The following is a 27,131-nucleotide window of genomic DNA, read 5'->3' as shown; positions in this document are numbered from 1 at the left end:
TACTGGCTATCCTACCTTCATATTTGATCCTCTCATTTCTTATTACACTCTTTGTTATCCTCTGTTTGCTTTTGTATCCTTCCCAATCTTCTGATTTCCCATTGTTCTTAGCCACTTTATAGGATCTCTCTTTTTCTTTAATACATTTCCTGACTTCCTTTGTCAGCCAAGGTTGTCTAATCCCTCCCCGGTTAATCTTTCTTTTCTTGGGAATGAACCTCTGTACAGTGTCCTCAATTATACCTACAAACTCCTGCTATTTTTGCTCTACTGTCTTCCCGGTTAGCCTCTGCTTCCAGTCTATTTTAGTCAGTTCCTCTCTCATGCCCTCATAATTACCTTTATTCAACTGTAACACCATTACATCCGATTTTTCCTTCTCCCTTTCAAACTCCAGACTGAACTCTACCATATTATGGTCGCTACTTCCTAAGGTTTCCCTTACTTTAAGATCTTTTATAGAGTCTGGTTCATTGCAAAGCATTAGGTCCAGAATAGCCTGCTCTCTTGTGGGCTCCATGACAAGCTGTTCCAAAAATCCATCCTGTAAGCATTCCATGAATTCCCTTTCTTTAGATCCACTAACAACATTATTTACCCAGTCCACCTGCATATTGAAGTCTCCCATGATCAATGTAACCTTGCCTTTCTGACATGCCTTCTCTATTTCCCGGTACATGTTGCGTCCCTGGTCCTGACCACTGTTAGGAGGTCTATACACAACTCCACTTATGTTTTTTTTGCCTTTGTGGTTCCTCAATTCCACCCACACAGACTCTACATCATCCGACGCTATGTCATTCAATATCATAGATTTAATTTTGTTCTTAACTAACAAGGCAACCCCACCCCCTCTGCCCACCTCTCTGTCTTTTCGATAAGTTGAAAAACCATGGAGGTTTAACTGCCAGTCCTGACCCCCCTGTAACCAAGTCTCTGTGATGCCTACTACATCATAATCATTCACTATTATCTGTGTCATTAGTTCATCGGCTTTGTTATGTATGGTACGAGCATTCAGGTAAAGTGCCTTAATGCTAACTTCCTTATCATTAGAGATGTTGGAAGTCATATGTCCTAAGTTATCCTTGCTTTTTACTGCATTCTCAGTCTGCCTCAATTTTAAATCCGCCTGGAAACATTCTATCCTGCTGCTAATCTTGCCATTTACCTCCATACTCCCTGTTGCTTTCACTTTCCCTTCCCCCCAACTCAGAAGTTTAAAGTCCTACTGACCACCCTATTTATCCTCTTCGCTAGAGGATAAATATCCTCTAAGTATACCATGAGGTGTTCCCTAATCAAAAAATGTTACCACCCCACCCCCACCTCTTGTCTTCCCTGTTATCCTTTCTATTGCTTCTGTACCCCAGAACATTGAGCGATCAGTTCTATTCCTCCCACAGCATGTTTCTGTAATGACAATGATATCCCATTTCCACATTTCCATCCATGCTGGGTTCAGCTGCCAGATCTATCAGCCTCTTGCATTAAAATAAATGCAGTTTAATTCAATAATCTATTCTCATTCTCCAGCATAGAATACTTAACATGCTCTTTACTTTCTGTACCGGCCCTCAACATTCTCTCTTGTCTCACTGCTGCTTAGAGTCCCACCCCACTGTCAGAGAAGCTTAAATAATCCCGAGTAGCTCTAGCAAATCATCCTGCCATGATACTGGACCCCTTCAGTTCAGGTGCAACATGTCCTTTTTGTACAGGTCATTTCTGTCCTAGAAGTGGTCCCAATGGTTCAAAAATCTGAATCCTTGTCCCAGCTCCTCAGACATGCATTGATCTGCCCTCGCCTCTTATTGCTACTCTCAAGCACATGGCACAGGGAGTAATGCAGAGATTACTACCCATAATCTCCTGCCTAATTGCCTATATTCACTCTGTAGGACCTCATCCCTTTTTCTACATATATAATTGGTACTAATATGTGAAATGACTTGAAGCTCGCTATGCCCCCCCCCTTTGAGAATGTGCTGTAACCACAGGGAGTCATCCATGACCTTGGCTTTAGGGAGGCAACACACCATCATTCACAGCCGCAGAACTGCCTGTCTGTGCCCCTGGCTAGAGTCCCATAACAATTGCTTATTTGGATATGCCCATACCCTCTTTACAGGGAGAAAGTGAGGACTGTAGATGCTGGAGATCGCAGTCAAAGAATGTAGCGCTGGAAAGCACAGCCAGTCAGGCAGCATCCGAGGAGCAGGAGAATCGACAATTCAGGCATAAGCCCTTCATTAGGGATCTTCAATTCTCCTGCTCCTCAGCTGCTGCCTGAACGGCTGTACCTTTCCAGAACCACATTCTTATACCCTGCTTTTACAGCTGAGTGGTGCCAAAGATCTGCCCGCTGCTGGCACTTTCCCCTGAGAGTTATCCTCTTAACACTTTCCAAAACAAGATATTTGTTTAAGGGGGATAGCCACAGGAAACACCTGCACTCCCTGCCTCCCTCTCCTTGCAGCTCACCCATCTACCTGACTGCACTTAGTGTGACCACCTTCCTGAATCTACTATCTATCACATTTTCTGCCTCTAGACAACTCATTGCTTTTAACTACAGCTTCAATTGACCCATGCGATTGGAGGGGAGCTGCTGCCAGACACACTTCCTGCAGATATAGCCATCAGGGACACTCAACTGCTCCTTGATATCCCACATCTGACAGGAGAGCAGAACACCCCACTGACTGCCAGCTCTGCCCCTTTAATATATAGCAGACTTAGGGGAGAAGAAAGGGCTTAACTTTCCCTTACCTTGTCACAACATCCTTCTCAAAAAAAGGATAGTATTCACCTAGGCCTGTTATTAGATCTAACAAGCAGCACTTCAACCACAAAGCAGTCCCTTGCAAAAATGGCCAGACAAGGCATAACAATGCCTCCCTCCCACACACAGCTCAACTCACAGCATTTGCAGTCTTTTGCTGGTCACACCCTGTGCTATGAGACTTTAGGCCTTACTTTTATAGAATAAGGAGCGCCGTGTACAAGAATCAGATTTAACCAGTTCACTTAATTAGATTAAGTAGTTACAGCCCTAGGAGAGTTTGTTTAAAAACTTTCCTTAGGCCTAAAGAAAAGAAAATACAACCCTTAAATGTCTACCCTTCCCTTCCCTTCTAGAATTTAAGAAGACAAAAGATTAAGATTTATACTCTTAAACTTCCACACTTAGCTGAACTACCTGCATTTGCACTTTTTTGACAGTCGCATTTTATGTTGATCACACCTACTTTCGTATCAAATGGGTTTGGTGGGAGAATAGCTTCAGACCTTGAAGGAGTAAGACTTGTGCAGTGATTGGAACCAGGTGGATCTCGTTGACTACAAGGTTCTTGATTGGCCAAGGTTAACAACCCCAATCAGGAAAGCCTGCGCTGTCTAAAATAACTGGGACATTAGAATCTCAGTTGAGGACTGACCATAAGCTAGCTAATGCACTTATAAAGTAAGGGGTGACATGGTTACGAGACTTGGCTTCTCTGCCAATATTTCAGCTTGTAGGCCTCGGACTGGTTTCCATGTATGGATCTATAGCTCTGCGTGTGGGCTGAAAGCAATGCGTGATGTTATGTGAATTGAGCTTCAAATCTCAGGCTTCACTTTAGTGTATTGCAATGCATTTTTACTTTTCGGGAAAAACAAAGTGTAACAATTTTTTTTGAAAGAGTGCAATAACTTGGATTGTCAAATGCACAAGATTTGATTTTTCTCTGGAGAGCTTGAGTCCTTTATAATGGATTGTAAACTATTTATTCACACCTTTCTTTGATCTTGTGCTCTTAATGCAAATACTAAGATTCACTGAATTATAATGCTGTGTGACCAAGAAATAAAAAGTAACCAGGAGATTAGAATCTCCTTGGTTGATTCCCAGTGAACTGTGCACTAGTAAATAAAGGGAGACTTGGTGACGAGAACCAGCCTCTCTGCAGTTATTTCAGCAGTGACAAGAGTGTGAATTTTTTTTTCTGGGCACATGGTGTTGGGGCAAATGAAAAGCAATGAGTAATCTTCCGACTGCGTGTGGACCTGCAGCATTTTTGGTTATAAGAGGCTCCAGACACTAAAACCTTCCAAGAGTGGACGAAGTTGGTTAAGGAATATTACAACCCTGAACCTCCACTAATCCTGAGATGCTTTCTGTTTTAGTCAGCTGTTAGAGAACTGGGGGAATCGTATCAGGATTTTTGATGAGGTTATGATGGTTGGCAGAGGCCTGTGATTTTGGGTTAACCCTGAATAAGATGATGAAGCATCATTTGGTATGTGGGATTAATGACGTAACTATGCAGAAGTGCCTACTCGCTGAAGCCTACCTGGACTTCAAACAGGAACCACATTAGAAAATGGAAGAAGTGGAGCATGGCAATCACACAGCATCCCAATGGAAGAGGACACCCTCACCTGCCCAACTGAGCTTGGGGAACACCACTTGAGTGTAGGCAATCAGAGAGCTTCAGGGTACGTCCTGAGCAGAGGGACCCTAGGCCAACTCACAGCAGAACTCCACCACAGTCATCCAAGGATTTCCAAGGTAAAAATGGTGGCAAAAGGCTGTGTGTGATGGTCAGGCTTGGATGCTGTCATTTATTCCACAAGCAGCAAGAGTCCCAACACTGATCTCAGCAGAACTCCACTGAACACAGGTCTCCAGTCACAGGAACCTGGGGCAGCGGTGGGGCAGTGCCCAGAGTGCTAATAAGGACAAAACTTGCCACCAGCAACACCCCCACATTCATGGGAATGGTTGGATAAATCTTGGACTCTTTTATGGGCTCAATATTCCTGGTCATTGTGGATACCCATTCAAAGTGGGCATAACGTTCTTCTGGCAAACTCAGAGATGATAATTGAGAGGCTGTGAGCATCATTCCAAATACATGGACTCCCAGAAGTATTGGTCGCTGATAATGGGACATCATTTACCAGCAGGAATTGAATATTTCCTAAAGTCTAATGGCATTCAGCACATAAGGAAAGCTCTACACTATCCATCGTCCAACAGTCTAGCAGAAGGACTGGTCCAAACATTGAAGGCAGGCTTAAAGAAACAGTGTCACTTGACACCAAACTATCCCAGTTCCTATTCAATTATAGGACCACACCACACCACATGCAACAACAGGGATAGCTCCAGCAGAGTTACTGATGGGGAGAAGACTCCACACCAGGATAAACCTGATATTTCCAGACCTGAGGGGGTGAGTGAGATGGCAGCAGGAATGCCAATGCTGGCCAAATGCCTCCTACATTCAAGTCAATGTAACTTATTTATACCACAAGCAGCAAGAGTCCCAACACTGATCTCAGCAGAACTCCACTGAACACAGGTCACAGGAACACCCTTTGCTTCCTGCCACTCAGCCAATTTTGAATCCAATTAATCAAATTTTCTTGGATCCCATGAGCTTATACCTTCACTACCAGTATCCTATGCAGGGCTCTTTCAAAAGCATTAGTGAAGTCCAAGTAGACTATGTCAAATGCATGCCTATGTCAGTCCTGATCAGTGCAAGACAAAAAGCTTGAAAGTGAAATTTTCTTTTTGCAAAATTTCCATTCTGTTACACATAGCATTTATCATAGAATTTCAGAATTGGTATGGTGCAGAAAAAGGTTAATCCAAAGCTTATGCCTGCAGCAGCTCTTCGAACAATGTTACCTAGAGCCAGCCTCCTGTTTTTTCCACTTACGCTTGCACTTTATTTCTATTAATTTAGAGTTCTCTTGAATGTCTCAACTGAATCTGACTCCTCCATATTTCTAGGCAGTGCATTGCGCAGCCTAACTGCTTGCTATATGGAAAAATAAATTTTCTCACTTCTTTTCATCAACTGCTTCTTTGCACATTTCTTTAAACCTATGCCCTCCCATCTTTTCCTCATAGAAGTGAGAACAGCTTCACCCCATCTACTCTATCCAGCCTGTTCGTGCTTTGAAAACTTCTATCAAATCTCCTGTCAGCCATCTTCTCTCCAAAGAGAACAGTCCCAGCTTCTTCAATCTCTCCTCATAACTGAAGTTTCTCATTCCTGAAATCAATCTTGTAAATTGCCTCCACGTTCTCTTCATTGCATTTATATCTTTCTGATGTGGCACTCACAGCTATACACAATTATTCAGCTGAGATAGAACAAGCACCTTAAGCAAGTTCAATTTCATCTCCTTGTTCCTGTAATCCATGCCCCTATTAATAAATATCAGAAATAAACAAGGATTCCAATACTGACCCATGGAGAACTCCACTAACCCTAATCTTCCTCTAGACTAAAAATTATGTATTGAACATTACTTTGTTTCCTATCACTTGGTATCTTTACTCAGCGAGTCGTGTGTTCATGGAATGCCCTGCCAGTAGCAGTGGTGGACTCTCCCTCATTATGGGCATTTAAGCGGGCATTGGATAGGCATATGGAGGATAGTGGGCTAGTGTAGGTTAGGTGGGCTTGGATCGGCGCAACATCGAGGGCCGAAGGGCCTGTACTGCGCTGTATTCTTCTATGTTCTATGTATACAATGGGTGTATATGTGCACATCAGACAGTATCCATATTTCCTACATATGCATCAGATTTCAGTCTAATTAGATTGACTTACCTCTAGGACCGAACATGTAGTCTATTAACACATTCACATGTCTGTCTAACGATTCCATTTGGTTCTGAAATAAATATTCAAATCACTTTAGTTTTATGTATAATATTATACGTCCAGCCATAAAACCTTAGCTGCTAACTTTACTTCACTTCAGCTGCCTAATTCTAATCACCCTAGATATTTTAACACTAACAGTAAAATTCAATTTTGATAAGTCTTAACCATACTGTTTCATTGATCAACTGGCTGGGATCCCTGTGAATGTTTAAAATGCATACTATCGTTATTATATTATACATTTATATTCATTTGAAAGCAGTATTCTATTAACTGGGATCCTTGGTGACACAAACATCCTGTTAATATAAGCTACAGCAGATATATGTTTAACATTTAATTTAGTTCCAGTTCATTTGAAGATCAGATAAACAAAAGGACGCATCAAATCATTTCAAATAAATCTTTTGAAAAATACCTTGCATTTATATAATTCCTTACTATGTCCTCATCATAGCCAAAAATCCAAAACAACAGAGTTTATCATTCTACTATACCGTTTCATGTTCAATGTAGAACTTGTTTGAAACTAGTTACATGTGCAGTTAAACTCTTTATTTCTATCAATTGCTATACAGTAGCGGTAACCAGGTCCAGTACTGAAGCAAAGGCACTTGTACAAACAGATACAGTGACATAATAAGTGATCTTACAGAATGAGTAACCCAGAAGACTGGGCTAATAAACTAGATATGAATTGAAGTCCTACCAGGGTAAAGAGGGGAATTTGAATTCAGTTAATTCCCCCCTAAAATGATCTTGCATGCCTCAAAGAATCAAATGTCTATGAGCAAGAGCAAGTATAATGAAACTGAATGGACCACTTAGCATCAACCGTAACAAAATCAGACAGCTCAAGCAGCATTACTATTAATAACTGTTGACTTGTGGCAAAATTGGCACAGTTGCCTCACACATAGTCAACTGACAGCTTGACATAGTTGTAGTTACATAATTATGGCTGTTGCCAAATTGAGAGCCGTGCCAGCCCTTCAACATAGTCTATCATTCAATGAGATCAATAACTGAACTGCGATAGATCTCCGTATAACCACTTTTGTTCCATATTCCATTGCAAATCCCACAATACCTTTAGATATCAAAAACCTATCAATTTTAGATCCAAAGTACGAAACTCCATCTTTGCTATCCCTGGGTTTGGCTTGCCCACCAAGGTGAAAACACTTTGCTAAATAGTAGAGGAGGAGTGTTTCTTGGAGTCTTCAACATTGATTCAGCTCGATGAAGACTTAGGGCATCAAGTCAAGGGAACCTTATTTGACTTCCATTTATCATCTTCCCTCAGCTAATGAATCAATAATCCTGTAGGGTGAGAACATCTTAGAAGAAGCACTGTAGGCACAAAATGTTCTCTGAGTAAAGGATGTCAATGTCCATGACCAAGAGTGGCTCAATAAGCCCACTGATGAGCAAACTGACTGTGTCTGGAAGCTCGTGGACCTTCAGTGTTGGGATGACTGTCTCTTTAATTTGGGTTTCTTCCTCCAAAGTTTCAGAGGTGTTCCCTATCTCTTCCCCAGTTTCAGATGTATAGCCTCTCCAAATCTGTTCCAATGTTTGTCATCCCTAAGGTTCTGAGGATGCCTGAGTGGTTAGACAGCTGTTGAGTTCTCAACAAGTGTCACTGGACTTGAAACATTAACTCTGATCGTTCTCCACAGATGCTGCCAGACCTGCTGCTTAGTTTCTCCAGCAATTTCTGTTTTTTTGGGTCAGCCAGACATACCTGGGCATAGAATGGTACAGAATAAGCCACCACATGGATGTTCCTTTAGCCAAAGCTGTCAGTGTTTGTGTTGGCACATTGTTGGGCACATATTCACTTAGAGTCTGGAATGGATTAAAATCAGAAATCTTTATCACCAGCATGCAGGGACACACTGACAACTGTCAAACATCAATGGTAGTAACAGATTTTATGAAAAAATATTATTACCATTCCATTTCTAGGTCAAAAGGGGGGTCAAAACTGAAAGAACAATGGAAGCCATCATCTGAAATAAAAACAGAAGTTGCTGGAAAATCTCAGCAGGTCTGGTAGCCTCTGTGGAGGGAAATCAGAGTTAATGTTTTGGGTCCAATGACCCTTCTTCAGGACATTCTGATTGATTACAAAAAGTGAATTACATAATCAAATCAAGAATTAGGATGACTGGGTCAGGGAATTGTTCACATTTGGGCCAAACTGGTCCTCTGTACAATAAAGTATTCCTTATTTATAACATTTTTAACAATGACAAAACATTTCAACTTGAATAATACACTTTCAAGAAAATTCATCTTTTCCATACAGCGTGTTAAATTCTATATGATTATAATGAACTTAATATTTACAAAACACATTAAAGACTTACAGCCAAAGGCAAAAATATGTCAAATTGGAATTAACAAAATATTCAATTAATATAAATATTGTTTACTATGTTTTACTAGGTTTCGCAATAAATTTTCAATACTCCTGATTTACAGTATAAAAAAAAGGACATAGAACATTACAGCACAGTGCAAGCACTTCGGCCCTTGATGTTGTGCTGACCTGTGAAACCAATCTAAAGCCCATCTAACCTAAACTATTCCATTTTCATCCATGTGTTTAACTAATGACTGTTTAAATGTACTTAATATTGGCAAGTCCACTACTGTTGCAGGCCTTTACTACTCTCTGAGTAAAGAACCTGACATCTGTCACCCCTCAGTTTAAAGCTATGTCCCCTCATGCTAGCCGTCATCATCTGAGGAAAAAGACTCTCACTGTCCACCCAATCTAATCTTCGGATTATCTTGTATACCTCTATTAAACTGCCTCTTAACCTTCTAACGAAAACAGCCTCATTTCCCTTACCTTTCCTCATAAGGCATACCAGGCAACATCCTGGTAAATGTCCTCTGCACCCTTTCCAATGCTTCCACATCCTTCCTGACCAGAACTGTACGTGACACTCCAACTGCAGCCGCACCGTGGATTTGTACAGCTGCAACATGACCTCATGGTTCCGAAACTCAATCCCTTGACCAATAAAAGCTAACATACCGTACGCCTTCTTAACAACCCTATCAACCTGGATGGCAACTTTCAGGGGTCTATGCACATGGACACGGAGATCTCTCTGCCCATCCACACTACCAAGAATCTTATCATTAGCCCAGTACTCAGTATTCCTATTACTCCTTCCAAAATGAATCACCTCACACTTTTCTTCATGAAACTCCATTTGCCACCTCTCAGCCCAGCTCTGCAGTTTATCTATGTCCCTCTGTAACCTGCAACATCCTTCTGCACTATCCACAACTCCAACGGCTTTAGTGTCTTCCGTAACTTTACTCACCCATTCTTCTACACCCTCATCCAGGTCATTTACAAAAATGACAAACAGCAGTGGCCCCAAAACAGATCCTTGCAGTACACCACTAGTAAGTGAACTCCACGATGAACATTTCCTATCAACCACCTTCTTTCAGCTAGTTAATTTCTGATCCATACCACTAAATCACCCTCAATCCCATGTCTCCATATTTTCTGCCATAGCCTACTGTGGGGAATCTTATCAAATACTTTACTAAAATCCCTATACACCACATCAATCGCTTTACCCTCATCCACCTGAATCAATGAACTCAATAAGATTTGTGAGGCTTGACCTCCCCTTCACAAAACTGTTAACTATCTCGAATCAAATTATTCCTGTCTTGATTATTATAAATCCAATCTCTTCTAATCCTTTTCAAAACTTTGCCCACAACCAAAGTAAGGCTCACTGGTCTATAATTACCAAGGTTGTCTCTATTCCCCTTCTTGAACAAGGGAATAACATTTGCGATCCTCCAGTCTTGTAGCACTATTCCTGTAGATAATGACGACATAAAGATCAAAGCCAAAGTCTCTGCAATCTCCTCCCTGGCTTCCTAGAGAATCCTAGGATATTTCATCCTTGCTTGACAGTTACATACTTATCAAGGACACGCAGTAGCTATTCCTTGAATAAGATCCACATCTCAATTGTGCCCATCCCTCACAGTTTCCTTTCCCATCCTATGCATCCTAAATTTCACCCAATCACATCATAATTGCCTTTCCCCTAGCTATAAATCTTGCCTTGTGGTATATACCTATCCCTTTCCATTGCTAAAGTAAACGTAACTGAATTGTGGTCACTTTCACCAAAGTGCTCACCTACCTCCAAATCTAACACCTGGCCTGGTTCATTCCAAGTCCAGTGTGGCCTCGCCCCTTGTTGGCCTGTCTACATATATATCAGGAAACCATCCTGCACACATTGGACAAAAACTGACCCATCTAAAGTACTCGAACTATAGCATTTCCAGTCAATATTTAAAATGATTAAGTCCCTCATAACAACTACCCTGTTACTTTTGCTCCTATCCAGAATCATCATCTTTGCTATCCTTTCCTCTACATTGCTGGAACTTTTTGGAGGCCTATAGAAAACTCCCAACAGGGTGGTCTCTCCTTTCCTGTTTCTAACCTCAGCCCATACTACCTCAGTAGACTCATCCTTATCAAACATCCTGACACTGTAATACTGTCTTTGACTAACAATGCCACACGTCACCCATAAACCACTAGAGGCCAAGGTGAGTGAACAGACCATAAACCAGTCCAGGCCAAGGTGAGTGAACAGACCATAAAGTTGAAACTTTATTGCTGGAACAGCACAGCAGGTCAGGCAGCATCCAGGAAACAGGAGATTCGACGTTTCGGGCATGTAATACTGTCTTTGACTAACAATGCCACACGTCACCCATAAACCAGTCCAGGCCAAGGTGAGTGAACAGACCATAAACCACTAGAGGCCAAGGTGAGTGAACAGATCATAAACCAGTCCAGGCCAAGGTGAGTGAACAGACCATAAACCAGTCCAGGCCAAGATAAGTGAACAGATCATAAACTAGTACAGGCCAAGGTGAGTGAAGTGCAATCATGGACTACATATCAGCATTCAGATGCATTAGACAAATTTACACTGGGATACAAATCCAAGGATTGAAGAAGACATGTTACATGCACTTGAAATGTATTCATGTGGTGCCCAGGCATGGACCAGGAAGGAGGTAAGTTATAGTCACTGACATTGTGTTGTACACAACATAACCACAAGAAAAGGCATTTGCGTGGGAAACCAACCTCAACACAAGGGCACTTGGGAAAATTTGCAGATCAACTTTACAGGGTCCTTATCTAAGTGCAAGGAGAATGCTTACTTCTTGGTGATGATAGGTCAATTCATTAAGTGAATCAAAACACTTATGATCAGGAAGTACACTGCAGATACAGATCACTAGATACGGAGAGGAAGTGACACTGTGGTTATGGCTACCCTTGCAGATTCTAGTCAAGGGACCCACTTTACAGACAAGCTTGTGAAAACTACATTAAAATTTCTGGGAGTCAAGCAGAATTTCACACACCGCACAACCAGTGGTGCTCAGGGGTGGTACAACACATAAATCCAACTAAAAGACATCCAATTGAAAGGCCATTGCAATATCACTGAGATTATTGGCTATTCCCAACTGAACAACCAAATTGATCCTTTATGAACTAATGACTGAGGTTACAAGGCTCCAGAGGGTTTCATAATAGGGATCATTGAAAGAAGATTGATGAAAGATAAGATTACAGACAATGATATAGAACTATGTAAGCAGCTCTGAGTTTTAATGACAAAAGTAATGCAGCAGCAGAAGCTCCTGGCAAAGCTCCAAACTGAGGTGTGAATTTAAATAACCATTCAAATAATTCATGAGGTCAAAGGAAAAGCAATAGCGAAAGTGACCCCAGCCAAGCCAGGATTGGCCTTCCCCTGGTCACTGCCTTACACAATGTTGATGATTTGCTTATGCTTAAACATGTGGTGAGGGGGTATGGAATCAACACGACTTGAAATAACTTCACAGAGGCTGGCATCCATTCAACCAAGCAACCCTTTATTTACACGTGGACAGTTCTTGACACCGACCCAGCTCCCTCAGAGCCAGCTCTCAGAGTGAACAAGATGTCTGAAATTCCTGTTTATATGTAATTCCTCTCTTCAAGAAAGGAAATAGGGAAATCCCCGGCAATTACAGACCAGTCAGTCTCACATCTGTCATCTGCAAGGTTTTAGAAAGGATTCTGAGAGATAGTATTTATGACCATCTGGAAGAGCATGGCTTGATTAAATGCAGTCAGCACGGCTTTGTGAGGGGCAGGTCATGCCTCACAAATCTTATGTAGTTCTTTGAGGATGTTACTAAACACGTTGATGAGGGTCGAGCAGTGGATGTGGTGTATATGGACTTCAGCAAGGCATTTGATAAGGTTCCCCATGGTAGGCTCGTTCAGAAGGTCAGGAGGAATGGGATACAGGGAAATTTAGCTGTCTGGATACAGAATTGGCTGGTTGACAGAAGACAGCGAGTGGTAGTGGAAGGAAAGTACTCTAGGAGAAAGTGAGGACTGCAGATGCTGGAGATCAGAGCTGAAAAATGTGTTGCTGGAAAAGCACAGCAGGTCAGGCAGCATCCAAGGAGCAGGAGAATCGACGTTTCGGGCATAAGGAAAGTATTCTGCCTGGAAGTCAGTGGTGAGTGGTGTCCCACAGGGCTCTGTTCTAGGGCATCTACTCTTTGTAATTTTTATTAATGACTTGGATAAGGAGATTGAAGGATGGGTTAGCAAGATGTCATTGACAGTATAGAGGACTGTTGTAGGCTGCAGCATGACATTGACAGGATGCAGAGATGGGCTGAGAGGTGGCAGATGGAGTTCAACCTGTATAAATGTGAAGTGATGCATTTTGGAAGGTCGAACTTGAAAGTTGAGTACAGGATTAAAGACAGGATTCTTGGCAATGTGAAGGAACAGCGGGATCTTGGTGTGCAGGTACATAGTTACCTTAAAATTGCCACCCAAGTGGACAGGGTTGTTAAGAAAGCATATGGTGTTTTGGCTTTCATTAACAGGGGGACTGAGTTTAAGAGCCGTGAGATCTTGTTGCAGCTTTCTATGTTCTATGTTCTATAAAACTTTGGTTTGACTGCACTTGGAATACTGTGTCCAGTTCTGGTCACCCTTATTATAAGAAAGATGTGGATGCTTTAGAGAGGGTTCAGAGGAGGTTTACCAGGATGCTGCCTGGAATGGAGGGCTTATCTTATTAAGAGAGGTTGACTGAACTCGGACTTTTTTCATTGGAAAAAAAGAAGGAAGAGAGGGGACCTAATTGAGGTATACAAGATAATGAGAGGAATAGATAGAGTTGATAGCCAGAGACTTTTTCCCAGGGCAGAAATTGTTAACACGAGGGGTCATAGTTTTAAGCTATTTGGCGGAAAGTATAGAGGGGATGTCAGAGGAGGGTTCTTTACACAGAGAGTTGTTAGAGCATGGAATGCATTGCCAGCAGCAATTGTGGAAGCAAGGTCATTGGGGACATTTAAGAGACTCCTGGACGTGCATATGGTCACAGAAATTCGAGGGTTCATACATTAGGTTTACCTTACATGAGAATCAATGGTCGGCACAACATCGTGGGCTGAAGGGCCTGTTTTGTGCTGTACTGTTATACGTTCTATATGTTCTTATGTTCTATATCTATCAGCCAGGGCTCCCTGATTGGGTCAGATTAATAGCCCCAATCAGGCAGCTCATCTTCTACGAAGTCCACCTGGCTGACTTTGTCACAATCAAGCCAACCCTCCCCATCTGGTTCTTTTCTCTGTAGCTGCTCCTGGGGCATTTTAGCTCTGGGTCAGTCAGGTTCCTCCAATTCGGCCCCTGATACCGGCAGCATGTAATGCAGAGTAGCTCACTTCTTGCGCCTGGAGAATCAGCACGGTGGCACAGTGGTTAGCACTGCTGCCTCACAGCGCCATAAACCCGGGTTCAATTCCCACCTCAGGCGACTGACTGTGTGGAGTTTGCACATTCTCTCCAATCTGCGTGGGTTTCCTCAGGGTGCTCTGGTTTCCTCCCACAGTCCAAAAATGTGCAGGGGAATGGGTCTGGGTGGGTTGGTGTGGACCTGTTGGGCTGAAGGGCCTGTTTCCACAATGTAAGTAATCTAATCATAAGAAATTAATTCTCTTCTTCAGGTGGCAAAGGTGTCAGGGTGGCAACGTCGTGGGCGGCACGGTGGCACAGTGGTTAGCACTGCTGCCTCACAGTGCCAGAGATCCGGGTTCAATTCCCTCCTCAGGCGACTGACTGTGTGGAGTTTGCACATTCTCCCCGTGTCTGCGTGGGTTTCCTCCGGGTGCTCCGGTTTCCTCCCACAATCCAAAAGATGTGCAGGTCAGGTGAATTGGCCATGCTAAATTGCCCGTAGTGTTAGGTTAGGGGTAAATGTAGGGGTAGGGGTATGGGTGGGTTGCGCTTCGGCGGGTCGGTGTGGACTTGTTGGGCCGAAGGGCCTGTTTCCACACTGTAAGTAATCTAATCTAAAAAAAACGTCCACTGTATCCATCTCAGACTCCAAGGTATATTCGACGATTGATAGACAAGGAGATCCCACAGGTTCCAGGACAGTCAGTAACGCTGTCAAAGAGCTAGGAATGTTTTGCTCCCAGTGTTTACAAGTTTGAAATTTATATAGTCCACATGCTTGTTCAGCATTGTCACTCGAACTTTACATTACTGGACCTGACATCGCATTGACCATGTAGGGCCATTCCCATGGCTGTTACACTAAACTTTGTCCCCTGAGGTAAAGGGTTCATCTCACTTAGTGCAGTCTTGTATTAGGCATTATCATTCCTGATGCCATTTCACACTCTCCACCAGGTCAGTAGGAGGATCAGATTTAGAACGTAGAACATAGAACATTACCGCACAGTATAGGCCCTTCGGACCTCGATGTTGCACCAACCTGTGAAATCAATCTGAAATCCATCTAACCTGCACTCTCTCTTTTTCATCCATATGCTTATCCAATGACAATTTAAATGCCCTTAAAGTTGACGAGTCCACTCCTGTTAAGGCAGTGCATTCCACACCCCTACTATTCTTTGAGTAAAGGAACTCATCTGACATCTGTCCTATATCTATCACCCCTCAATTTAAAGCTATGTTGCCTCGTGCTCGCCATCACAATCCAAGGAAAAAAGCTTTCACTGTCCACCCTATCTAACTCTCTGATTATCTTATATGTCTCAATTAGGTCATCTCTCAACCTTCTTCTCTCTAATAATAATAGCCCCAAGTCCCTCAGCCTTTCCGCGTTAGATCTTCCCTCCATACCAGGCAACATCCTAGTAAATCTCCTCTGAACCCTTTCTAAAGCTTCCACGTCCTTCCGATAATGCATCCATCAGAACTGTACGTATTACTCCAAGTGCAGCTGCACCAGAGTTTTGTACACCTGCAGCATGACCTTGTGGCTCCGAAACTCAATCCTTCTACCAATAAAAGCTAATATACCATATGCCTTCTTAACAACCCTATCAACCTAGGTGGCAACTTTCAGGAATCTATGTACATGGACACCGAGATCTCTCTGCTCATCTACACTACCAAGAATCTTATCATTAGCCCAGTACTTTTTATTCTTATTGCTCCTTCCAAAGTGATCACCTCACACTTTTCTGCATTAAGCTCCATTTGCCACCTCTCAGCCCAGTTCTGCAGCCTATTTATGTCCCTCTGTAACCTGCAACATCCTTTGGCACTTTCCATACCTCCACCAACCTTAGTGTCATCCGCAAATTTACTAACCCATCCTTCTACGCCCTCATCCAGGTCATTTATATAAATGAAAAACAATAGTGGACCCAAAGCAGATGCTTTCAGTACAGCATTGGTAACTGAGCTGCAGGATGAACATTTCCCATCAACTACCACCCTCTGTCTTCTTTCAGCTAGCCAATTTCTGATCCAAACCACTAAATCACCTTCAATCCCATGCCTCCGTATTTTCTGCAATGGCCTATTGTGGGGAACCTTATCAAACACCTTACTGAAATCCATATACACCACATCAACCCCTTTACCCTCATCCACCTGTTTGGTCACCATCTCAAAGGACTCAATAAGGTTTGTGAGGCACATCCTACCCTTCATAAAACCATGTTGACTCTCCCTAATCAAGCTATTTCTCTCTAGATGATTATAAATAACATTTTCCAACACTTTACCCACAACCGAAGTAAGGCTCGAGGTCTATAATTATCGAGGTCTCTACTTCCCTTCTTGAACAAGTGGGCAACATTTATTATCCTCCAGTCTTCTGGCACTATTCCTGTTAGTATTGACAAAGACAAAATAAAGATCAAAACCAAAGGGTCTGCAATCTCCACCCTGGCTTCCCACAGAATCCTAGGATAAATCCCATCCGGCCCAGGGATTTATCTATTTTCACACTTTCCAGAATTGCTAACAGTTCCTCCTTGTGAACGTCAATCCTGTCTAGTCTAGTAGCCTGTATCTCCTCAAACACCACACACAACTTCCCACTACTGTCCTTGATTGGCCCTAATCTTTCTCTAGTCATTCTGTCATTCTGTTATTCCTGAAATACCTATAGAAAGCTTCAGGATTTTCTTTGATCCTACCTGCCAATGATTTCTTATGTCCTCTCGTGGCTCTTCTTAGTTCTCTCTTTAGGTCTCTTTAAGTGGCCCATTTAACCTGGTACTGCGTCTTCTCCCCATTAGTAAATCTGCTGGAGCTATCCCTGTAGTTACTTGAGGAGTGGTCCTATAATCAAATAGGAACCAGGCCAGCTTGGTCTCTCATGAAGCTATAGACGGTTTCTTTAACCTTGGCTTCAATGTTTGGACTGCTCTTTCTGCCAGACCATTGGATAATGGCCAGTATGGAGCTATCCTTATATGTCGGATACCATTCAACTTTAGGAAGTACTCAAATTCCCTGCTGGTCAATGATGGCCTATTATCTGTGACCAATACTTACAGGAAACTATGTTTTGCAAAATATGCGCACAGTTTTTCTATCATTGTCCCCGTGTTTGATGAATAAATTCTATGCACATCCAGACACTTTGAGTGGGCATCCAACATGACTAAGAACACTGAGCCCATGAAAGGACCTACAAAGTCAACATATATCCGAGTTCAGGATTTACCCGGCCATTCCCACAAAGGTAGGGGGAAGTGCTGGCAATGATTTTTGTCCTTGACACTTTTGGCACTGCCCCACCAATGAGGTTATGTCTGCATCCAATCCTGGCCTCCAGACCTAACTTCTCACCAACATCTTCATCTTGGAAACCCCTGGATGACCTGGTGGAGTTCATCCAGTATGTGGTGGTGATCTTTGCACATTACAATCACTCTTGCTCCACAAAATAATATGACGTCTTCTCCTGTGATCTGGTTAGTCCGAGTCCAAAATGGTTCCAACTCTGGTTGTGATGGCCTTTTGGCTTCCCCCATAATCAGTTTTTCAGTTTTGTCAAATCCAGATTTTGTGTTGAAAGTCTAATATTGTGAGCTGTGATTCGAAGTGTGTCCTGAAAATCTAAACCCATTACAGACTCTTCCAGTGGCAGTACGACTGGTGGTGTATCTGCCAGCAGGAGGCAGCTCAATGCATCCACATTTGCTAACTGGCCTCCCAGATGGTGTTCAAACTTGTAATTATACGTACTTATTATTAGAGCCTATCGCTGAATTTGGCCTGAAGCTAGGGGTGGTACTGCCTTGTTCTCTTTAAGTAGACCTAGCAAGTGTTTATGGTCCATTATTTACATTGTAACAGTATTGGTGGAACTTCCAGATTCCAAATATGACTGCCAAAGCTTCCTTCTCTATCTGGGTGTATTTACGCTCTGCATTAACCAAAACCTGGGATGCATACATTATTGTTATTCCTCTCCATTGGGCCATTAATGTAGTTGACCTTGTAAAATGTTTTCCACTGTCTGCTGAAAAATTGCACAGGCTGCCATTTATTTGTATCATCAGCCTTGTATATTGATACAAACCCGTGGTTATTAATTTTAGCATACTTCTGGGAAATCCCACAATTGCAAGTATGCATGGCTAATGTCCAGCTTTGTGAAGGACAGTCACATTTGCATTTAAGTCCTCTATGCAAGAGATTGGGCATTTATCCAGCTGCAAAAGCAACTTACCACTTGTTTATGTGGAAGTCGTAAGAACTTGGCATACTGCTGCATGATGGGATACTTGACCAGGGTAGCTTGGCTCTCAGCCTCTTGCTTTAGTTGGAAAATATTGCTGCAAATAAAGACTGAGGTTGTGTAATTATGTGATGAAACATAGAGAGTACATCATAAGTTTGTTAGTGGGGGTGCTTCTTGAGCTCGTTAGCTTCACTGTCCTTGACAACAAGGTGATAGTTGTATGGTGCTTATCTTTATCCTGAATTATTGTAAAGTGCAGAAATGTAAACAAAGTTGTTTGTATGATTGTATAAGTATAGGCTGACTGTTCAGCTCAAGAGGGTGGTATTCGACAGTGCCAACTGAGGCAACCTCTCCATAATTCACAAGAAATAAAGCTTCTTGAAACAAGACTCAAAGTCTGAAGCTAAGTAACTTCGTAGACAGAATCTGGTGTAGTGAGGCAATATCCTAATTAATACGGGATCCAAAAAAAGAAAAATAGGAGGAAACAGTGGAAACAGTGCTAGCTGAAAGTGGGACTGGGCTTAAATGCTCCCTTCATGGAAGGGAAGTGTAGAGACTGTCTGGTGTCCAGCTGGTGACCAAGACCACTGAAAGGTTGAGGCAAGATCACAGAGAAGATTAAACTTACCAGGACAGTGAAAGAGTCTAAGAAATGGTAGCTACCCACTTGAAAGAAGTTCAAGATTTTGAGACCTTATGGATGGAAGAGAAACACCGGTGAGTGCTTATAGCATATTAGTATGTGTGGGTGCAGGTAGCAGTCTCTTTTCTCTCCTTTTCCTTCCTTGCCAGTTGACATCTGTTTGTAGATTATGGAAATGGAAAATCAAGCCAGCAGTCAGTGCATCTCTGTGAATGTGGATGTGAGGCGTCCAGAAGATGGCCCAAAGATGGAAAACAAAGACATTGTAAGGTGTAAGGTGAACGGCAACAAGTAGGAGACCCCATTGTTCCACCACGATCACTAGTGGATACAGCGCTCCTTGAAACATGAGATTCCGGATATGTCATTCCTTTTTGTGGTGATCTTTATGGATGGTCCCAGGACCGTTGACCTTACGGAGGCTCTTTCGACTTCAGTAAAATTAAGGAATGGCAAGAAATTACTCAGGAAGGAGGTGGCAAACCCAATTGGGATAAATGTTATATGGTGCATTGTTTTGTTAAATAGCTAGAGGTTGCTAAGCATCGTCAACCTCCCAAATTTAAACCTAAGAAAGATTCTGGTGCACAGAAGGAGGCACCTTTCAGTGCCTCAATGGGGCTATATCCCTGGCTTGAATCTCAGGAGGATACAGTTACAGCTAAAATCCTCCTGGCAGCGGCTGTGCAACAACAGCAGCCTTGGCCACTTCAACCTCCACACGACCAAGATATATAGTCCATACAACTGGCCTGCATACAGTCCCACCTGATTCTACCCAACCCATTACGATGTAGACTTGCAGTCAGATGAAAATGCATCACTGAATATGGCATCTGGGATGCTCTCCGCCACCTCTGATGCAAATAAACCTTCTAGTTCCACCCCTCCCATCACCCAACTGATCATCATCCGATTGATGGTCAGCAATAGTTGTCCTGAAACTTATCCCCCTTTTAAAGTTACAAGCATGATCAATGAGGAGCCTAACCCACTGAGGAAGACATCACTGGCTGGCTGGTCCAAACCTGCCAAATTTATTATCCCTTTACCTAGGGATGTTTTTCTCCTACTCAAAATTGCCTGGGTGGCTGTTAAGAATTCTTTTTCAGTCCCAGCCGGGAAAATGGTGATTGGATAGAGGAAACCACAGAGGAGCAGCGGGATAAGGGAATTATCCCCCAGGATGAGTGGCTCCAGAATCGAGCTGTGCAGGCCAGCTCAAACAGGGCCAAGCAGCACAGTGACTTTCGGGAGGTCACTTGATGCTTTCAAAAGAAAGGGGAACCTCTTGCTGATTTTGGGAGGGGGTGTCACCCGTTTTAATGACACGTGGGAATCATCCGTGGGAGTGCCTCTGGAAGGAATCGATCTTTTGGTGGTGCAGACTCTGTTAATTTGTGTTGAGCTGCAGATAGCTCAGGCTTTCAAGCTTACCAATCTCACCTGGCAACAGCAGAATTGGGGGCTGTAGTTACCTCCCTCACTACTGTGGGCTGACAAGTCTATTCAAATAAGAGGGCAGAGGGTCCCAAGGTCCATTTTCTCCAATATCACCAATCTTATAATAAAAGGCCCCGAAGGTATTACCCACCTCAGTCAGATGGGAGGGTGGGGTTGGGGGGCCGGGTGTGGGCGGGGGATGTTGGCAGGGGCTGGTTCAGTCCAAGAATAGTGGCATTTGCTGTTAGTGTCGTCGGAGAGTCATTGGGTTACTGACTGTCGGATGCAGTTGGCTGCTGCTCCTGCAACTGCAGGAATTCAGCCCTTTGTGCATGGCCCAACTTTTACACTCACGGACCCCTTCCAGAGGGGTTATCGGGACAGGCTGCCTTGATCCAGCTATCTTCTTCTCCCCTCGAAGACCCAATGATGGAAAGTGATGTTCAGGGGGAGCATGTTAAGCTTTTAGTCGACTCCGGCGCAACCATTTCATCTGTACCCCCTTTCTGTGGAACTTCCTTTAGGCAGTGAAACTGTCTTCACCGTCGGTATAGCCGGAATTCCCACAGTAGAATCACTCTTCCAATCTGTTCCCATTCAGATAGATCAGCTCCAAGTGGAGGAGTCATTTGTCATTGCCAAGAATTCACCCCTTTGCCTGCTGGGTCACCAAGCCCTGTGTAAATTCAATGCCTTGATCCACTGTTCTGATCAGGGCCTGTTCTTGGAGCTCCCTGATCATTCAGGTCCTGACACAGGTTCTGAATTTGCTGATGCAGTGCTCTGACCCTGTGACACAGGATGTATTGTACTGCTGGCAACTACAGAACAACCCTGTTGAACCTCTCCTGCGCCACCTGATAGAGGATCTAGAAGGAAGTACTGAACCCTGCTTAAGCTTTCTCAATTACCTACTCCTTACATCCCGCTCTCCCACAACCACCCATTGTTTGGCCCTTTTTACTCATTGTCCAGTCCCTGACTTATATGTAAGCCCCGCAGCCCTTTGCTTAGGTCAGTCAGGTTCACTGCAGTTCAATTGGTAAGTTTATTTCGGTCCCATGGGCTAGGTGCTTCCATCCAATTTGATACTGTACAATCACCTTTGTTCGCGATGGGTCCAATCTCAGTGCCCCACGTCACAGTATCTGTTAAGTCCCCACTTTATTGGCTTTATGATTCAATCTTTGTCCTGTGGTGAATCCATTGTGGGAGCTTTCAGATTACTGTATTGTTTGATGAGGCTGGTTGCATCTGGCTCCCATTTGCCTATTCGCTGCTAATTTTTCTCCGGTATCAGCCACCCTCTCCCCATGAGTATATGGCCCCATTGCTCCTAGCGTCCATCCTCTCTTCCCTATGGGCACTCAATAAAAATCATGTGGGGTTGGTGCTTTCTCCTCCACTGCGTCATGTTACTGTCCATCCTGGTGCAGTCCTCCCTGAGTGCATCAATATAAATTGTCTCCTAATACTAAAATAGGCATTCAGCCTGTTATTAATGCTCTGCTCTCTCAGAGGCTATTGCATCGTACTCAAAGTCCCTGTAATACTCCCATTTTAAAGAACAAAGAAAAATTACAACCCAGGAACAGGCCCTTTGGCCCGCCAAGCCTGAGGTGATTCAAACACACTGTCGCCCAATTCCTAAGCATCTGTATCCCTCTGCTCCCCACCTACTCATGCATCTGTCCAGATGCACCTGAAATGAATCTACTGTGCCTGCCTCTACTACCTCTGCTGGCAATGTGTTCCAGGCACCTATCACCCTCTGTGTAAAGTACTTGCCGCGTATATCCCCCTTACTCTTTTCATCTCTCACCTTGAAAGCATGACCTCTCGTTATTGAATCCCTCACCCTGAGAAAACGCTTATCTCTATCCACCCTGTCTATATCCTCCATGATTTTGTAGACCTCAATCAGGTCCCCCCTCAATCTCCTTTTTTTCTAATGAAAACAATCCTAACCTACTCAACCTCTCTTCAACCTTCCCTTCCATACCAGGCAACATCCTCATAAACCTTCTCTGCATTCATTCCAAAGTATCCACATCCTTTTGGTAATGTGGTGACCAGAACTGTACAGTATTCTAGATGCGGCTGAACCAATGTCTTGTACAATTTTAACATGACCTGTCAGCTCTTATACTCAATACCCCATCCAATGAAGGCAAGCATACCATATGCCTTCTTGACCACTCTATCCACCTGTGCAGCAACCTTCTGGGTACAATGGACCTGCACTCCCAGATCTCTCTGCCCATCAACTTTTCCCAAGGCTCTTCCATTTACTGTGTAATTCGCTCTAGAATTAGACTTCCCAAAATGCATCGCCTCACATTTGTCTGGATTGAACTCCATCTGCCACTTCTCTGCCCAACCCTCCAGTCTATCTATATTCTCCTGTATTCTTTGACAGTCCCCTATGCTTTTTGCTACTTCACCAATCTTTGTGTCATCTGAAAACCTACTGATCAGACCAACAGTGCCCTCTTCCAGATCATTTATGTTTATCACAAACAACAGTGGCCCCAGCACTGATCCCTGTAGAACACCACTGGTCACCTTTCTCCATTTCGAGAAACTCCCTTCAACTACTACCCTCTGTCTCCTGTTGCTCAACCAGTTCTTTATCCACCTAGCTAGAACACCCTGCACACCATGTGACTTCACTTTCTCCATTAGTTTTCCATGGAGAATCCTATCAAACACCCTACTAAAGTCCATGTATATGACATCTACAGCCCTTCCTTCATCTATCAACTTGGTCACTTCCTCAAAGAACTCTATTAAGTTGGTAAGGCACGATCTACCCCGCACAAAACCATTTTGACTATCACTGATAAGCCCATTCTATTCCAAATATAAAGAGATTTTATCCCTCACTACCTTCTCCAGCAACTTTCCCACTACTGACGTCAGGCTCACTGGTCTGTAGTTACCTGGAATATCTCTACTCCCCTTCTTGTACAGGGGGAAAACTTGAGCAATACTCCAGTCCTCCGGCACCTCACCTGTGTTTAAGGATGCTACAAAAATATTTGTCAGGGCCCCAGCTATTTCCTCTCTCACCTCCCTCAGCAACCTGGGGTAGATCTCATCCGGTCCTGGGGATTTGTCCACCTTAATAACCTCTAGCCTACCCAACACATCTTCCCTACTTATGTCAACATGATCCAGACTAATCAAACTTCTACCTCTAATCTCAGCATTAATCACCTCCCGTTCCTTAGTGAACACTGATGCAAAGTAATCATTGAGAATTTCACCCATTTTCTCAGGATCGACACACAGCCTTCCTTCATTATCCTTTAGTGGACCAATCCTTTCTCTACTTACCTACTTACTTCTTATATAAGAATAAAAGGCTTTGGGATTCTCCTTAATTCTGCTCACTAAAGCTATTTCATGACCACTTTTATCCCGCTTGATTCCTCGTTTAAGAATGGTCCGACTCTCCCGATATTCCTCCAGGGCCTGTTCTGTTCTTAGCTGCCTGGACCTTATGTATGCTTCCCTTTCCCTCTTGGCTAGTTGTACAATTTCTCCTGTCATTCACGGTTCACGAATCTTGCCTTTCCTATCCTTGTTTTCAAAGGGACATGCCTATCCTGCACTATCTTTGAAAGCTTCCCACATATCAAATGTGGACGTCCCTTCAAATAGCTGTGTCCAATCCACATTTCTCAGCTCCTGCCTAATTTTGATATAATTGGCCTTGGCCCAGTTTAGTACTCTTCCCTTAGGACTATTCTCATCTTTGTCTACGAATATTCTAAAACTTACAGAATTGTGGTCACTGTTCCCCAAGAAATCCCCCACCGCAACTTCTATCACCTGGCCTAGGTCATTCCCCAATACCAGGTCCAATATGGCCCCTTCCCTTGTCAGACCATTGACATACTGCTCTAGAAAGCTTTCCTGGACGCTCCTTACAAATTCTGCCCCATTCAGATTCCTGACACTACGTGTATCCCAATCAGTGTTGGGAAAATTAAAATCTCCCATCACCACTACCATTTTGCCTCCACATCTTTCCATAATCTGTTTACCTATTTGTTGTTCTACCTCACGCTCACTGTTGGGAGGTCTGTAATACAGCCCCAACAATGTAACTGCACCCTTCTTATTTCTCAGCTCCACCCATAATACCTTACTACATAGAGACCTCCACAGTGTCCTCCTTTAGCACAGCCGTGATATCATCCCTGATCAGCAATGCAAGTCCACCGCCCCTTTTACTTCCCTCCCTGTCCTGTCTGAAGCATTATATCCTATTTAACCTATTCCCAAACACGGCAGGAACAATGAGTTTCAGTTTGCTAAAGATTTGTGTGCCGTAAATCAGATTGTTATTCCCATGGCACCAGTTGTCCCTGATACCAATGTCATCTTTTTCTTGTTAGCCCAGATTCAGCTTGTTACACTGTCATAGACCTCTTCTCAGCAGGTTTCCCCTTTCCACTGCATGAGGACAGCCAGGATCTCTTTGCCTTCACCTACAGGAGCCAATAATTCATCTGGACCCGTCTTCCTCAGGGCTGTACAGACAGCTCGGCATTGCATGCTGCGGCAGTTGCAAAGGAATCTGTCTCAGCTCTCTCTGCCGAGTGGCAGCACTGTGTTGTAATATGCTGATGACCTCCTCGTCACTTCATGGTCCCACACGGACTGTTTGCGGAACTCTGACTTTGTTGATCCACTTAGCTTCCTGTGGGCATCACGTTTCTGCTGCCAAGCTACAATTATATCAGACATCCATCCAGTGTCTAGGCTGCATCCCAGAGAACGATACCCGTCACCTGGGTCCTGATCATGTTTTTACTATTCTCAATGCCCCGCGAGCCTCCACACAACAGGAGATGCTGTCCTTTCTTGGCATGGTGAACTACTGCTGCCAATGGGTGCCTGAATATCAGTGTGATTTCGCATCAGGTTACCCTTAAGGATCAGCCTCATTCTGTTGATTGGACCTCCAGCGACTGCAAGCGTCTGAGGAACTCTGAACTATTCTGACACAGGCCCTGGCCTTGGGCATACCCAATTATCGTAAGCCTTTCTTCCTCTATGGTAAGAAATGCAAGGGTTTTGCCAGCAGAGTTCTCGTCCCAAACCATGGCGATCTGAAATACCCAGTGGCCAATTACTCCTCTCAGTTATCTCCTGTGGCCTGCCAGCCTGCCTCCGTGTCGTCGCTACTACTGCTACCATGCTGGAAAAGGCTAACTCCATTGTTCTGGATCACCATTATACTGTTATGGCACCCAATGCTGTTTTACTCTTTCTCATTTCAGCTGCTAGTCAGCATTTCACAGCAGGGCGAAAGTGAGGACTGCAGATGCTGGAGGTAAGATTAGAGTGGTGCTGGAAATGCACAGCAGGAGCAGGAAAATCGATGTTTCAGGCAAAAAGTTCCTGATGAAGGGCTTTTGGCTGAAACGTAGATATTCCTGCTCCTCGGATGCTGCCTGACCCTGCTGAGCTTTTCCAGCACCACTCTAATGTTGACTCTAACCTGAATTGTAGTTCTAGTGTGCAGGACATTGAAGGTAGGTTTACAAGGTCACGAAAGGGCACCTGCAATCAGGATGCTGATTTGAAATGTGTGTACTTCAATGCCAGGAGCATCCAGAATAAGATGGTTGAACTTGCAGCATGGGTTGGTACCTGGGATTTCGATGGGAACCTATTAGAATTCTTTGAAGAGGTAACAAACAAGGTACACAAAGCATAGCCAATAGTGTTAGCAGCAAAGTACTGGCATGAATTAGCTGACTGGCAGAAGTTGGAATCTTTTCAGGATGGCAGCTGGAGACGAGCGGAGTTCTGCAAGGGTCAGTGTTGAGACCACAATTATTCATGTTGTTGCTCATCTTTTAATGATATGGACAAAGGAACTGAGGGTATGCTTGACAAGGGTGGAGATGACACAAAGATAAAGTGGAGGGACTGGTAGTCTTGAGGAAGTGGGGATACTACAGAAGGAGCTGAAAATGTGTTGCTGGAAAAGTGCAGCACGTCAGGCAGCATCCAAGAAGCAGGAGAATCAATGTTTCGGGCATGATCCCTTCTTCAGGAATGAGGCAAGTGTGTCCAGCAGGCTAAGATAAAAGGTAGGGAGGAGGGACTTGGGGAGGGGCGTTGGAAATGCGATAGGTAGAAGGAGGTCAAGGTGAGGGTGATAGGCCGGAGTGGTGGTGGGGGCGGAGAGGTCAGGAAGAAGATTGCAGGTTAGGAAGG

General features: G+C 43.7%; 1 protein-coding gene across 2 annotated transcripts in view; it reads right to left on the bottom strand.

Annotated features, from left to right (window-relative positions):
• The window catches only part of elovl2 (ELOVL fatty acid elongase 2), a 196,576-nt gene that overhangs the window by 78,479 nt on the left and 90,966 nt on the right, over positions 1-27,131 (bottom strand). For both annotated transcript variants that reach the window (XM_043719004.1, XM_043719003.1), the window contains exon 2: positions 6,618-6,681. In XM_043719004.1, the coding sequence (XP_043574939.1) occupies positions 6,618-6,681 (64 nt within the window). The remainder of the gene's footprint in view (positions 1-6,617; positions 6,682-27,131) is intronic.

Source organism: Chiloscyllium plagiosum, chromosome 29, assembly GCF_004010195.1.
Source record: "Chiloscyllium plagiosum isolate BGI_BamShark_2017 chromosome 29, ASM401019v2, whole genome shotgun sequence".
NCBI lineage: Eukaryota > Metazoa > Chordata > Chondrichthyes > Orectolobiformes > Hemiscylliidae > Chiloscyllium > Chiloscyllium plagiosum.
This window is presented reverse-complemented; position numbering and strand designations above follow the sequence as displayed.